The 13,612-nt window shown below is 40.5% G+C and overlaps 1 protein-coding gene across 4 annotated transcripts in view; it reads right to left on the minus strand.

Annotated features, from left to right (window-relative positions):
• The window catches only part of LOC123754693 (uncharacterized), a 236,908-nt gene extending 223,846 nt beyond the window's left edge, over positions 1-13,062 (minus strand). For all 4 annotated transcript variants that reach the window (XM_069326276.1, XM_069326275.1, XM_069326274.1 and 1 more), the window contains exons 1-2: positions 12,763-13,062; positions 8,787-8,929 (exon numbers count right to left, since the gene is read on the minus strand). In XM_069326276.1, the coding sequence (XP_069182377.1) occupies positions 8,787-8,910 (124 nt within the window). In that variant the 5' untranslated portion in view covers positions 8,911-8,929; positions 12,763-13,062. The remainder of the gene's footprint in view (positions 1-8,786; positions 8,930-12,762) is intronic.
• Positions 13,063-13,612: the final 550 nt, after the last annotated feature.

The following is a 13,612-nucleotide window of genomic DNA, read 5'->3' on the forward strand; positions in this document are numbered from 1 at the left end:
CCTAATGTGTAGAGGATCGATTTGTGAGATTATGAGATTATTGCAGAAATACAGTCCACTTATCATTATACAAATTGCTATCGAAGTATATAAATTAACGTAAATATAAATTCATATAAATTAAATAAATATAAATCTCACAGGTCGGTTCCCACATTATTTGGACCTTCGGAACCGGAATATTCGGTCCTTTGAACCCACATTTGGTCATCTTAGTACCGGATGAACCAGTTAACCAGTGGATTCATTAAATAAACTAGTGCAGTGTTATTTAAACAAAGCCAGCCAGTCATAGACAGCGGCGTTGCCTCGTGGGAGCTCAGGAGCCTCCCTCAGCCCAGTTCAGCTTCGTCAGCGGTTTCATGCACACCCACAGATATTTGGTGGCGTGTTATTTCGTGAAATGACAGCGCTAATATAGAAGCCAGCCTAATTAGTGACTGTGTCTTCGCGATATTGTTCACGGATTTCGTGGTGTTACATTTCGCGAGAGATTATCCACGAATTTTGTGGACTTTATTTCGCGAGGTCACTAATAATATTTAATACTTCTAGATAATATTAGAAGTTTCATAGAGGCTAATTAAGAGGCTATTAACAATAATTGTGTATATTATTTCTCCAAAATAGAGAATTATTTAATATATATTGCACTAGTGATCACAGTATAATATTTACTAATTGCCAACCCACAACAGGGTAGTAAATTACCATTGACTAGTTGAACTATTATTGCTCATCCTAGTCCCATTATTGCCATAGTCAGTTGTACTATATTGAACAACCTAACACCATTAATGAATGGTGCAGACCCTATTTTGGGTGTAATTTTTATCAACTCGAGTTGAGTTGTATATATAATAATTTACTTATGATCATTACACCTTTGAGTGATTAATTAGTGTCTCTACCATCCTAGGGTGATATAGAAGAGCTAACCTAAAGGTACTTCCAGTGACACTGGTTTATCACTCAAATCATTAGTGTGTATGATTGTATATATATATAATGTGTATTAATTTTAAGTGCTAACCTCTAGTAGAGGTAGGATTATTGCCTAGTGAGTGCAGAATTTACCCTAGGCTATCATTAGTGTTTGTTCAGTATTATGAGCAGCCCAAGTACAAGTCCCACAAGGCTTCACCAACTAGCCAGTATGGATAATGCAGGGAGAATGAAAAGAACCCTTGCAGGTCTTAAAGGCCACTTAACAAGACAGATCAAGAAATGTGAAGATTTGTCACAACAATCTCAAGTTGATTATGCTGACCTGGAAAGCTATTATCAAGCAGCTGCAGGTAAATTTGAGCAAATCAAATGTCAAATAGCAACATATGTGGCTGAACTTGCCAACACCAATTTATCAGAAACAGAAATAGACGACATTATGGTTGATCTTGCGAATTATGAAGATCAGACTCAAGCCACATTACAGCCTTATGTCAAATTAATTGCCCAGAACAAGGCAACAGCAACAACAACAACAGTTGCATCTAATACTAGTCAAGCAGAAGCTCGACTCCCTCCAATTAATTTACCCACTTTCTCAGGAAAAGATGAGGAAGATTGGGACGAATTTTGGAACAAATTCGTTGACCTTGTAGACTCAAAACAATCTTTACCAAAGAGTAGTAAATTCTCTTATTTGCAAGGCCAATTATCAGGTGAGGCTAAAACAGTGGTATCCCATCTGAGATTAACTAATGACGGCTATGATCTGGCAGTAAAACTCCTCAAGGATAATTATGCTGATCCAGAAGTAAGAACATCACATTTAGTTCATGAGCTGTTGCATTTACCCCCACCGGAGGCTTCAGCTGATTCACTCCAAGTCTTCAAGCTGGAGGTAGAATCATTGATCAATGCCCTCAGCCTGACAGCAGATACAAACGGGGCTGAGTGGGTCTTGAAAATAATTGTCCAGGAGAAAATACCTAGGGACATATTGAGACAAATGAGTGCTCATTACAATAAAAGCATCTTATCCATGAATGAAATATCTGAAGGTTTAAAGTCAGTAGTTCATCAATTACGAACACATGACAAATTAAAACCACCAAGTAAACCCTCAGAAACCAATAATAGTAAACCACAGAGTACCAAAGGTACTCCAAATCAATCTAGACAATATAATTCAACACCAAAGTGGAACAGTAACAGTGTGGGCGTATATGCAGTGGGACCCTCCAAGCCTATAGTTACTGTGTCACCCAAGAACGTGACACCAAAGGGTACTGGAAACTATGGAACATGTTTGTTCTGCAATGAGAAACATTCAATGTACCACTGCCCTAATTTTCCTGATAGTGACGCCCGTGTTGAGCGACTCAAAGATTTGCAACATTGCACGAGGTGCCTCAGGAAACATAACATCAAGGATTGTGATACCCAATTACACCCTTGTAATAGGTGTAACAAAGGTCAGCACCATGCAGCATTGTGCAGACACACCAAAACAACGTCTCCAAACCCCAAGGTGGAAGATAGCATTCCCACCACAGTACAGTACTGCAAGGTGCAACAAACAAAGAGTGTCCAATCAGCAAAGTCTAAAGGTAATACGACTTTGCCTACTGCCCAAATTACCATCCTGAATAAGAGGGCCAAGGTCCATACCCGTGGGTTGTTTGACCAAGGATCCCAGAGAACATATATCACTAAAAAGCTGGCAGATGAATTACAATTAAGGCCTGTAGCCCAGATGTCATTCAACATCTCAGGGTTTGTAACAGATGCAGGACCTCAAGTCTACCAGGTGGTACAACCATCAGTACGTTTAGGCAGGTACGTCTGTCGAGTACAAGCCATTGTGGTGGACAAAATACCAGTAGACCTACAAGTTCAAGGTCTGAGAGCAACAGCCAAATTCCTGAGAAATAGAGGAATAAAATTGGCAGATAATATTAAGTCTGATCACCTTACCGACTTCGGTCTCCTTGTAGGGACAGACTATTGCCATCGATTCATTGGTAGCCCTACTAAATATCAGGGTATAACCATGTTAAACTCTGCAGGAGGTAAATTACTCTCAGGCCCAGTATCAAGCCTGAGGAGACCTATGCCTGCAGATAAACAATACCAGTAGAAATCTAAATTTGTCAGCTGATTATATTTCTCCAGTAGCATTATACTAAGGAGATTACAGCTAACTATAGTAACAGAGGTTGATGTTAGTATCATCATTTAAAGCTGAAGATGAGTTCATGAGGCCTCAGTGGCAAATCAGTGAACAGTAGACTAAAACAGCTACAAGTCACTGCGACCAATGTCACTGAACCCACTGCAGTCTCAGAACCATACTTTACTTTAATGATGAGCTATTCAATCCTCTGAATCAATTAACTGAATTAAACCCCAATAAATCTGATGACTGATTTGATACATTTATTATTTAATCAAGATGTATTCCATGGGCTTCAGTGTTTATATATCAGTGACCAGTTACCTGAAGAAACTTCAAGTTATATCTAATGTCACTGATCTCACTGCAGTCCCTGAATCATACTTGACTGTAGTACTTGATCACATCCAGTCTTCTGGGTTAAATAATATGTAATTAGGCTTGAATATTAGCCTTTCAAGAGTTGACAGGGAAATGAAATTGCATTAGACTTCTAACCCCTGCAACTCTAGTACGGGACATCCGTCCTGTACGAACAGACACACAAACGTGTGATTACTAACTACTAACATCAAATTAATCTAATAATTCGAAGGAGGAGTATCGGTGTTCGTCTGTTCTAATTAGGACTTCGACCCGTGAGCAGCCCCCTGGGGAATTATGTCGGAAAATCCGACAGCATTTAATATATCATACAGACAGATAAGAGCTGTGTTGTATAAACAAGTTACCCATAGAAAACGTAACTTGTAGTGGAATTACCGTCTATAGAAAATGGGATATCATCACCACATACTATTATAATTCACCAGCTATTCTGCTGGGAATTGTTCTTAAATACATTAGTCTTTGGACTTTACCATCATAAAAACATCTTATATAAATTAACTTAATTATCAATATTAAAGTAGAGTAAATGTGACCCTTCTATCACTTTCTGAAATGTGGACAATGTAAGCCAGGCGTGAGAGAGGAAGGAGGCAGCCATTGTTGTGTCACCTCCGAGACGTGTGGAGCAAATGGCTCCTATCATATCTGGACAATGTCGGCCAGGCGTCAATAGTATGGAGTGTTAGATGCAGCCATTGTTGAGACTAGACCAGAGGCTCACACAGGAGCAAATTCGGCTCCTGTTAAATTTACTTGGACGAAGTGTTATGGAAACCAGTGGTGTACCATTATCACACGCTGTCAACAAATTCAAGTTAAGTGTTCTTTCCGAAACCCATTATCTATCATTAGTGGCCATTAATGTCATTGGGTAGGGTTAGCCGGTTAGAACACGAAATCGCCTCAAACAAAAGGTAATTAAGCCAGGTCTTCAATGTTCCATGTACTGTATAGTGTTTTCTCTGATATAGCTTGTCATATATAGGATTCTGGCTTCACAGCTAGCACACTTTTGACAGGTCAAGACGAGGAAGAATTTGTGCACCAGTTACTGGGTGATGGAAGCTACCTCAAAGAGGATAATTTGGTGTCTACACCCTAGTTATACCTGGTGGACTAACCTGCTGTACTATAAGATAAGGAACCTCTTCAATGTATGTAGTTACTGTAGTTTGATTGGCTGCATATATATTAATTTAATAACCCCCCCTAATGTGTAGAGGATCGATTTGTGAGATTATGAGATTATTGCAGAAATACAGTCCACTTATCATTATACAAATTGCTATCGAAGTATATAAATTAACGTAAATATAAATTCATATAAATTAAATACACTGTAAATATAAATCTCACAGGTCGGTTCCCACACTCATTAAGGAATTCTAAAGAGCTCCACAAGAACACCTGCAACACTGAGGAAACTTCTTGCCACTCAAGTGTGAGGGGTCCAGCAAAACCCGCACCAAGCTCTCAAAGAGAAGAAAGGGCAGTCCGCCAGCCAGGAAGACTCCGGAACCTCGTAACGCACCCAAAACAGGGGAAGAAGAATCGAACTCTATGTTAGACAAATCCATTATAGAGGCGTAAACTGGGTCTTGCAGGAGGTACTCACCAAAGGCCTCCCGAACCTCCGCAGGGAAAATCCGAGAGGAAGGAAACCTTTGGAAGGCCGTATCCGAGGAACCCAAAGGCACCCGAAAATGAACCCGGGGGAGATGGGGGAGCCGCACCCAACTCAAATTCATACACAGATGGAGGATAAGAAAACCCCAGGTCCTGCAACAAACCCTACCCAGAAGGCACATGGGCCCCAGGCTGGATCAACAAGAATCCAAGCACGCCAAGCAGATTTTCCCTGTGCCCAGGAACTCCCAACATAGGCCCTGGGGTAGAGCCCATATCCACCTACACCACCCTTGAAGAAAAGGCAGAATCCTGGGGAAAAGTTTCAAAGTGAAGAGTTTGCTGGGCCGACTCCGAAGCCTTGGCAGGGAAATCGAGGTCAATCTCTGTTCTCGAGTTGGAAGGGGCAACCCCCTGAAGCTACCCGAGCCTCATCACAAGCTAAACCCAGCCCTGACCCCGAAACCCTCAGACGTCTGGGAGCCAGAAGCAGAGGGGAGAAGAGCGGGGCAAACGACACCCACCTGGGAAGGAAGCAAGGGCACAGACTGAACCAAGGTTGAAGTAACCAACACCTCCTAATTTCTGGCTTCCTACTGGGCAATCAACCTGGCTCATTGCAACAAAGAATACCCAGCATGCAACAAAGCTGCTGCCTGACCCCTAACATCCTCAGACAAGGAATGGATAAACTGAATAATAAGCGAAGAACAATTCCTGCAAAATTCAGGGTCATAGGTGTCTCCGACCCAATAGGCAGCATGACGGTGGCAGGATGGATGATCGTCACAAGGCAGAGGCAAAGAACAACCCTCAGTATCGCACAAGGAGAGCATCTCGGAAGACACATCCATGGTACCCCTAAGCCCAATGGGGTTTTCCAGGGCCTGCATGGTGCATTAGGACTACGAGAAGCCCAGGCACTGGGGCCAGCTAGGCCGGTAACCCCTGTCTGCTGCAGACAAAATGATAACTGACGGTCATCGTAAAACCTCAGGGAAACAGAGGAGGGCCACCAATACAACCTAGGCTAGCCTAATGGTAAGCTAGGCAGACCTCTGCCAAAATAAGCGAGTACGTGCCAAGAAAACAAACAAAACAAAAAGGTCCCCAGAGCAACACACACAAACCAACCTATCCCCAGAGAGAATTGTCTGCAGCCACAGAATGCAAGCTGTGCCCCACAGCAAAAACCCACTCCCTACCTGATGCAAGATGGGAAGCCCAAGAACCCCAACGTACCCCAAGGGCAAGAACAAATTCCAAGCAACGAAGCCCTCAAATGGGAGCAAGACCCGAATGTCCCAGGGAAGAGAACCCTGACATGCAAGGGACACTTACCAGGCACCTAGGAAAGATAGCCCTAGGTGCATGCAGCCCAATGTATTTAAAGAATACCTGGGCACCACTACACATAGCTGGCAAAGCCACAAACACCAAAACTAAACAATAATTTAAAGCCAGAGGAAACTTGTGGACACCGGCAAGTCGGTCAACGAACTTTGGGTGGTGCAGCCAGCTCGCCTGAGCGAGCTCCCACTTTCCCCCTATCAGGGGAGGGGGAGCACGCAGAGGGTGTGCTAGTTGGATGATTTTTACTTGGTTTCACTGTTTTCTTTGGGGGGAGAGAGTTCTTTGTCTCTATTCAGACGTAGGTTGCAATTTTAACCAGTTAAGAGGTTTCTATTGTTTCACCTACCTTTCTGGGTGGAATCCTCAATCAATGGCAGACATGACAAACTCTAAATGTAGAGTGCTCATATTGATATAGCTCCCTGGGCCTCTCTGAGGGTGCCAGGTTCTGGCCCGTGGCCCCCAGTAGGCACACAAACTCCAGGGACTGATGGCACCAAACTATGGCACATGTCAGTTTGATAGCTTCAGGGAGACGACGGGGCTCCCCGCAGAAAAGTATATTTACTCCTAGAGTGCTCCAGCAAAATGTTAAATAATGCAGGAAACAATTTTCTTTGTTTGTATCCCCGCTGTTTTATTGTCTAATCAATCAAAACACTTCACCCTTTTAAAGTACTGTAAAATTAAATGAAGCATGCATTTCAGCTGCTCGAAAACTAGGAATCAAATCGGTGAACAAAGTAAAGACCCTTATAATTCAAATGATAGAAGATTAAAGTAGATAATACAATCATAAACCCAGAGAAAAAAAAATCAAACCAATATAAACAGAATCCCTGCCCAAGAATTACCAGTAGTATACTTCCTATACAAACTTATGTCTCACACATCACATCCAAGTATAAAATTATAATTTAACATTTCAGTTCAAGTGGAAAATCATTTTTGTAAGGGCTTATGGTAATTTTTCTTAAAATAACAGCAACAAGGCATTATAAATAACTAAAATAAGCTAATTATGATGAGGTAAATTAGCAATCTCATTATGCACCCACCTCTCAGTGTCGTACAAAACAGACCTGAATAATTACACACTTAAAATTTTGACTAAAAACCATGTAGTAAAAGTAGTGCAGCTGAACATCAATTAGAAGACACTTGCCGAAGGTACCCAAGATTTATGCCATTACCGGGACACTTTCTTAAGCCATGTATACTATTAAATTTGAACCTTCCCTAAGGAAGAAATGTTAATGTTTAATTAAATCTAAGCCGGTATAGTGTATAATCTAAGCCGGTATAGTGTATAATCTAAGCCGGTATAGTGTATAATCTAAGCCGGTATAGTGTATAATCTAAGCCGGTATAGTGTAGACCCTTCCATCTCCTCAGAAGAAGCCCAACTAGTTTGCAATTATCCAGCCAATGAGGGATATAAACTTTCGTATCTCCTTTGATCAGTGATGTTGACTCCAGAGCTTATTAATATGTTTATTTATAAACACCTTGTTCTAGCCTCTTCACTATTACTGAACATCTTTTCCCTAGCTGGGTTGGCAATATCTCGAGCAACATGCAAGGCATAATACAGCCATTTTCCAAAGTTTCAAGCAATTTAAATGTTAGATGGCATTAAACAATCATGTTGGTGAGGCGAAGTCCAAAGTACAGTATAGAAATACAGAAATATATATATTCATAACTTCAAAACAGAAGACAAGTTGACATTGGAAGAATAAGAGCAGACTAGTTAACTGATCTGGATATATGATTTCTGGTAACTAACACGGTCGAGTTCACTATGTTCAAGACACCGTGAAGATACTCGAAAACCGCTGAAGGTAGAAATTTACTATAATCTGCATCAAGGAGAATGACATATGATAAACAAATTTTGCTATTGAGGTAGTAGGCAATTTCAAGATTCCCTACAGTAATCTCTTTCTCAGTGTTTGTAAATCAGTACTAGTAATCAAGCGCAAATACATTTATTATACACTAGCTTTCCAGAAAAACAAAGGGTTACATGGTTACGTATTATTAAACTATGACTAATTTGTTTGTGCCTGTGACTGGCAGAGCATAAGATGTTAATATTAAAGAAATATTTCATCACCTTTACCACTGAAGATAGAATATATAACACCTAGGATGTTTACTCAATGTTCCTCAAAGAATCCATCCCGTCACAATAAATCTTAGAACAGCACAGAATTTGTTACATTTTCAATTCCTGTATATTTAACTTGTGGGTAAGAACTTCCAGTACTGCTGAACCTATAAAATATATTACCTTGCGAGCTGAAGGATGTGTGGTAGTTTATGAGGCGTGCATGCATCTCCTTCTCGTGAGCCTCGGTGTCCACGACGGTGTCGCAGCCGCCACCCATACCTCCACCACCACTGTCGACGGTCATCTTAACATTGTGTGTTACTCTGAAATATAGTACGTTGAATATTTATATGTCCTTATAATTTAAGCAAAGAATGAAATTTCTGCAAATTTAACCATTTTAAAAGTGTAATGTTTTTGGCTAGTAAAAGTAACAATGATAATGCTGGTCACTCCCAACAAAACAATTTGTTTACCTACAGCTTGGCACAAAATTAAACCCCCAGGAGATCAGTAACTTAAAATAGGTTTTTCCATAAATAAATATGTAAGACATCTAAAGAGAAACAAAAGGTTTAGGTTAAACATTTTGAACATAACATATTTCTAAATCAATAGATCTGCTCAAAACGCTTTCCAGTGCATATTTTACTCCGTTAACCCTTGTGTTGCTCAGGGCAATTTGTCAGCCACAGGCACATACCAAAAAAAAAAATTCTTCTAAACCTGTTAATTTGTGTTCTCTGATCATGGGAAAAATAATAAAAAAAATCAGTGGCATAGATTGCCCGCTATAGGGCGGGGAAGTCTGGCAAAAAACAGACGCTGACTCAGCAAGCGTCCCAGGAGGTCTGCTCCTCCCCAGCTGTCAGGCAGGAGTGGCCACAAAGAGATAATTACCTAATTATTTCAATGTCTCTGATTGATTTTTTGTAGTTTTTTGCTGTAATATTATTCAATAGTGTGTAGTGTGATATATTTATATAATAAAATGTGTGAATCATCACTGTACTCAAAATTATGGTGTGCATATTGTTGATTCTATTATTATGCTCATCAAACAGTGAACAAATACTTTGTCGGTTATTACACTATATACACAGGTTATATATAAGTATCTGCATGTTTTGTTCACCATAACGAACCACTGAGTTGGTATTATGAGTCAAAAAGCAACGAGGAGTGACCGCCACACACCAGCCAGCCACTCGCTGCCACTCACTCCCTCAACACCTCACTCGCCCACATTCTCCTCCCACCAAACTGTTTTTGCTTTTATTCACTATATACAGACATTATATATAAGTATCTACATGTTTTGTTCACCATAACTGTACAACTAAGTTGATATAGTTAGTTCAGGCACTAAGAGACGTCGCTACACACGGTCAGCTAGCGGCTGCCTCCCTCACACATTCAAAGTCAGACGCACTAAAATTTCACCACAACAATACCATTTGTGGTGTTATTACCCTATATGGCCTTGTAGCCTGGTGGATAGCGCGCAGGATTCGTAATTCTGTGGCGCGGGTTCGATTCCCGCACGAGGCAGAAGCAAATGGGCAAAGTTTCTTTCACCCTGAATGCCCCTGTTACCTAGCAGTAAATAGGTACCTGGGAGTTAGTCAGCTGTCACGGGCTGCTTCCTGGGGGTGGAGGCCTGGTCGAGGACCGGGCCACGGGGACACTAAAGCCCCGAAATCATCTCATCTCAAGACACACACTATATGTGTGTGTCTATATATAACTGTTCAACCAAGCCAGTATAGTGCCCAAAGAGCATAGTGGCCACCCCTACCAACATGACAAATCATGCAGATGTTGCCACCCCCATCACCAAAACGGCTTCTCCCGCACACTCCTTTTGCTGTTATTACACTGTATATACACGTTATATATAAGTATCTACATTCATGTTCACCATAACGATCAAGTTGGTATGCTGAGTGGCAGTGGCAGCCAGTGGCAGCCCGCCACTGGCTGTCACTTCCTCCTTCCTTCACCTCACCTGACTCACCACCATTCTCCTCCCACAATACAGTTTTTGCTTTTATTCACTATATACAGATGTTATATATAAGTATCTGCACATTTTGATAACCATAACAAACAACTAAGTTGGTATAGTGAGTCCAGACAGTAAAAGATGGTCACACGGAATCAGCAGACAATGCTACCTCCATCCCCACCTAGATTACTCCTCCCACTACAGTGCTAATTATCACAACAATCCTTCTGTTATCAGAATCCTGGTCATTTTTAATCACAGTCAGGGGTCTTCTGTAATACTATCATCGCTAAATAATAGCATGAACATATATATTATGGCATTTTTAGTCGATGCTGTGGTCACAAGCTGAACAGCAGTGCTGTAAACTCATGCTGCATGCATCAAGCTTGGTGGATCACTCAGTACTGAGGCCCTCACACCCGGGAATTTGGCCCACGACTTAAAAAAAAAAGGCGTCTATTTACAAGAGCCCTGATGAAGGCGAGGTGAACCCCATGTATCCGCGGGCCGTTTAAATCTTGCGTAGTACTCCAACACGTCTTATGACGTGATGCACAATTTATAGCAAGTTACTCAATACATCATATGATGTTTTGTGCAGTTTAAGGGTAAATACTGATTCTCTGCTTTATATAAAGTGAAGGAATGGAGATTAACTATTGAGGATTGTGGTAAAAGCTCGATAAGAAACGACTTCAAATTTTTAACTCGTTTCATAAAATGAATATTTAAATTACAGTATTTAACATTATCATAAAAGTATTCCATTCAAAGAAATATAACAATGCTACAGTTCATATAATGGTAGTATTTATAAATATAAATCCAAAGGAATATTTTCATCAGTTTAGCAAGCTTCACTGAAGGGTTAGTTAGCACACGTATAAAAACAGAACAGTTGTTAGTGTGTCTGCTCATCAATGAGAGTTCAACACGATGCCAATGCATACAGTAGCCTTTTATTGGGTTTCTTGTATGGACAAAAGATAAGATAGGAAATATTATTTAGGCAAAATAACACCAGACACCATTATCACATACTACAATTAAACTCAATACACTCATTAACTAGAGCAACATTTCTCAACCTTTGTACCCTAGAAATAATTCTGGGTTATACTTTAAACACTCAGATTTCATTGTCAACTGAAAGGATATGATTTCTGTCTTCTTGATACTGGTTAAATATGAAAAAGAGAACACAAAAATTAACCAAAAAATACATTTGCATATGATTAGAATTAGCCTATTTATCACTATCTCTTGCAGAACAGCTAGTTACCTCAGGAATCTGCAGAACCCCAGTTGAGAAATGCTGATCTAGAGTTGTCCCCCAAACACTGTGCGTAATTAATGACATTACAAAACAAATACAGTACTGTATCTACTAAGTAACCAGATATTTGTTGTTCTGTATATTTAAAAAATCAAATATTACAACAAGGGAATGTAACTGAAAATTTTTAAATTTAAAACTATTCTCATTAAAATTGCATAAATCCCTGACCATGATACATACTTTATGGGTACGATCAACATTTTATAGTTTAAGCATCTGGTAAAGTTTGATATATAGGCTCAAGGATTAAGGACCTGCCTGAAACGCCATGCGTGCTAGTGGCTGTACAAGAATGTAAAAACTCTTGTACAATATAAATAAATAAATAAATAAATAAATAAATAAATAAATAAATAAATAGGCTTCATGTGCTAATTTAAGAAATCTCAGATACTCTAACAAAAAATTATTTGCTAACCACATTCGCCTCTCATTAAGTTTCCAAATAATAAATAAGTTTGAACTTCTGAATGTAAACACCTAAAAGATTACAAGTTTACAGGTAGGCCAAGTTTACAAAGCAAATGAGCAGCCCAGTTTACAAGGAATTGGACTAACCCAGTTTACAATGAGAAAAAGTAACCCGATTTACACAGATGAATGCAAACCATCTTATATACTGTAGAGTAACCAAGTTTACACAAGTGTGACCCAGTTTACAGTAAAGGTAGGGACGAGATTTAACACTGACCACAGGTCCCCAGTTGACCCCTGCTGGTCCCTGCCAGCCCCTAGGGCCTGGTGGCCGGCTCACTGGCCCACCATGGCCCACCATGGCCACATCAAGGCCATAAACACAGACTTACCATATATGAGACCAAATATCGATGGCTCCAGGACCAGACTCCGAAGGTGTGTGGCTCTGGCTTCAGTCCATCTGCCCCGCCGCGGCCTCCATCACTCACACACCATACACCGCCGCGTACTACTGCAGGTATACACTATGTATCTTCTCCCAGCATGGTCTTGGCTCTCGAGCGTCCAGGTCGCGATCTACCGCCAGATATTACGGACGTTCGAGGCGGCCTCACAATCGGTGGTAAGAACTTATGTTTGTGTCAGGAGGAAGACACTGCCGGCTGCTCCCGCACTGCAACATCACAACACCAACAGTCTGCTCACTCAACCTTTCCTTCAGGTCACCACCATGAATATATTTAAAAACGATATGTTTTCATTGTTTGTTTTATTTGCCTGTAAACAAATGAAAAATGACAGGTGTAAATTTATCCTTCTGTACATACCAGATTTTAGCGCATCAGACGTGTAATATATTTAACCTTCATGTACATGTATATTATAGTAATGGAAGTCAAATATGTGCATCGAGTTTCAATAACTGGGAAAATAACGTGACACAGTTACTGCCTTAATCCCAGATCTCTCCCGCTTTATATATTATAATTACCCAAACCAAATTAAATAGTCAATTATAATTTTATTTACGTAGAATGTTACTATAGAAAAGAGGGAGTTGAATATTGGTAGATAAAACGTCAAGATATTGAGTGAGTGTGGGATGGCTGTGCGGGCCGTGACGTCACGCCCAGCAGACGACGCTACTAACAAAGCAATAACTGCAACACCTGCAACATGGTCTCCACCCATGTCTAACCTCATTTATATATTAAGCCTCTTTTTCCGCGAAATTTGCGG

The sequence above is a fragment of the Procambarus clarkii genome, chromosome 18 (assembly GCF_040958095.1).
Source record: "Procambarus clarkii isolate CNS0578487 chromosome 18, FALCON_Pclarkii_2.0, whole genome shotgun sequence".
NCBI classification, from domain to species: domain Eukaryota; kingdom Metazoa; phylum Arthropoda; class Malacostraca; order Decapoda; family Cambaridae; genus Procambarus; species Procambarus clarkii.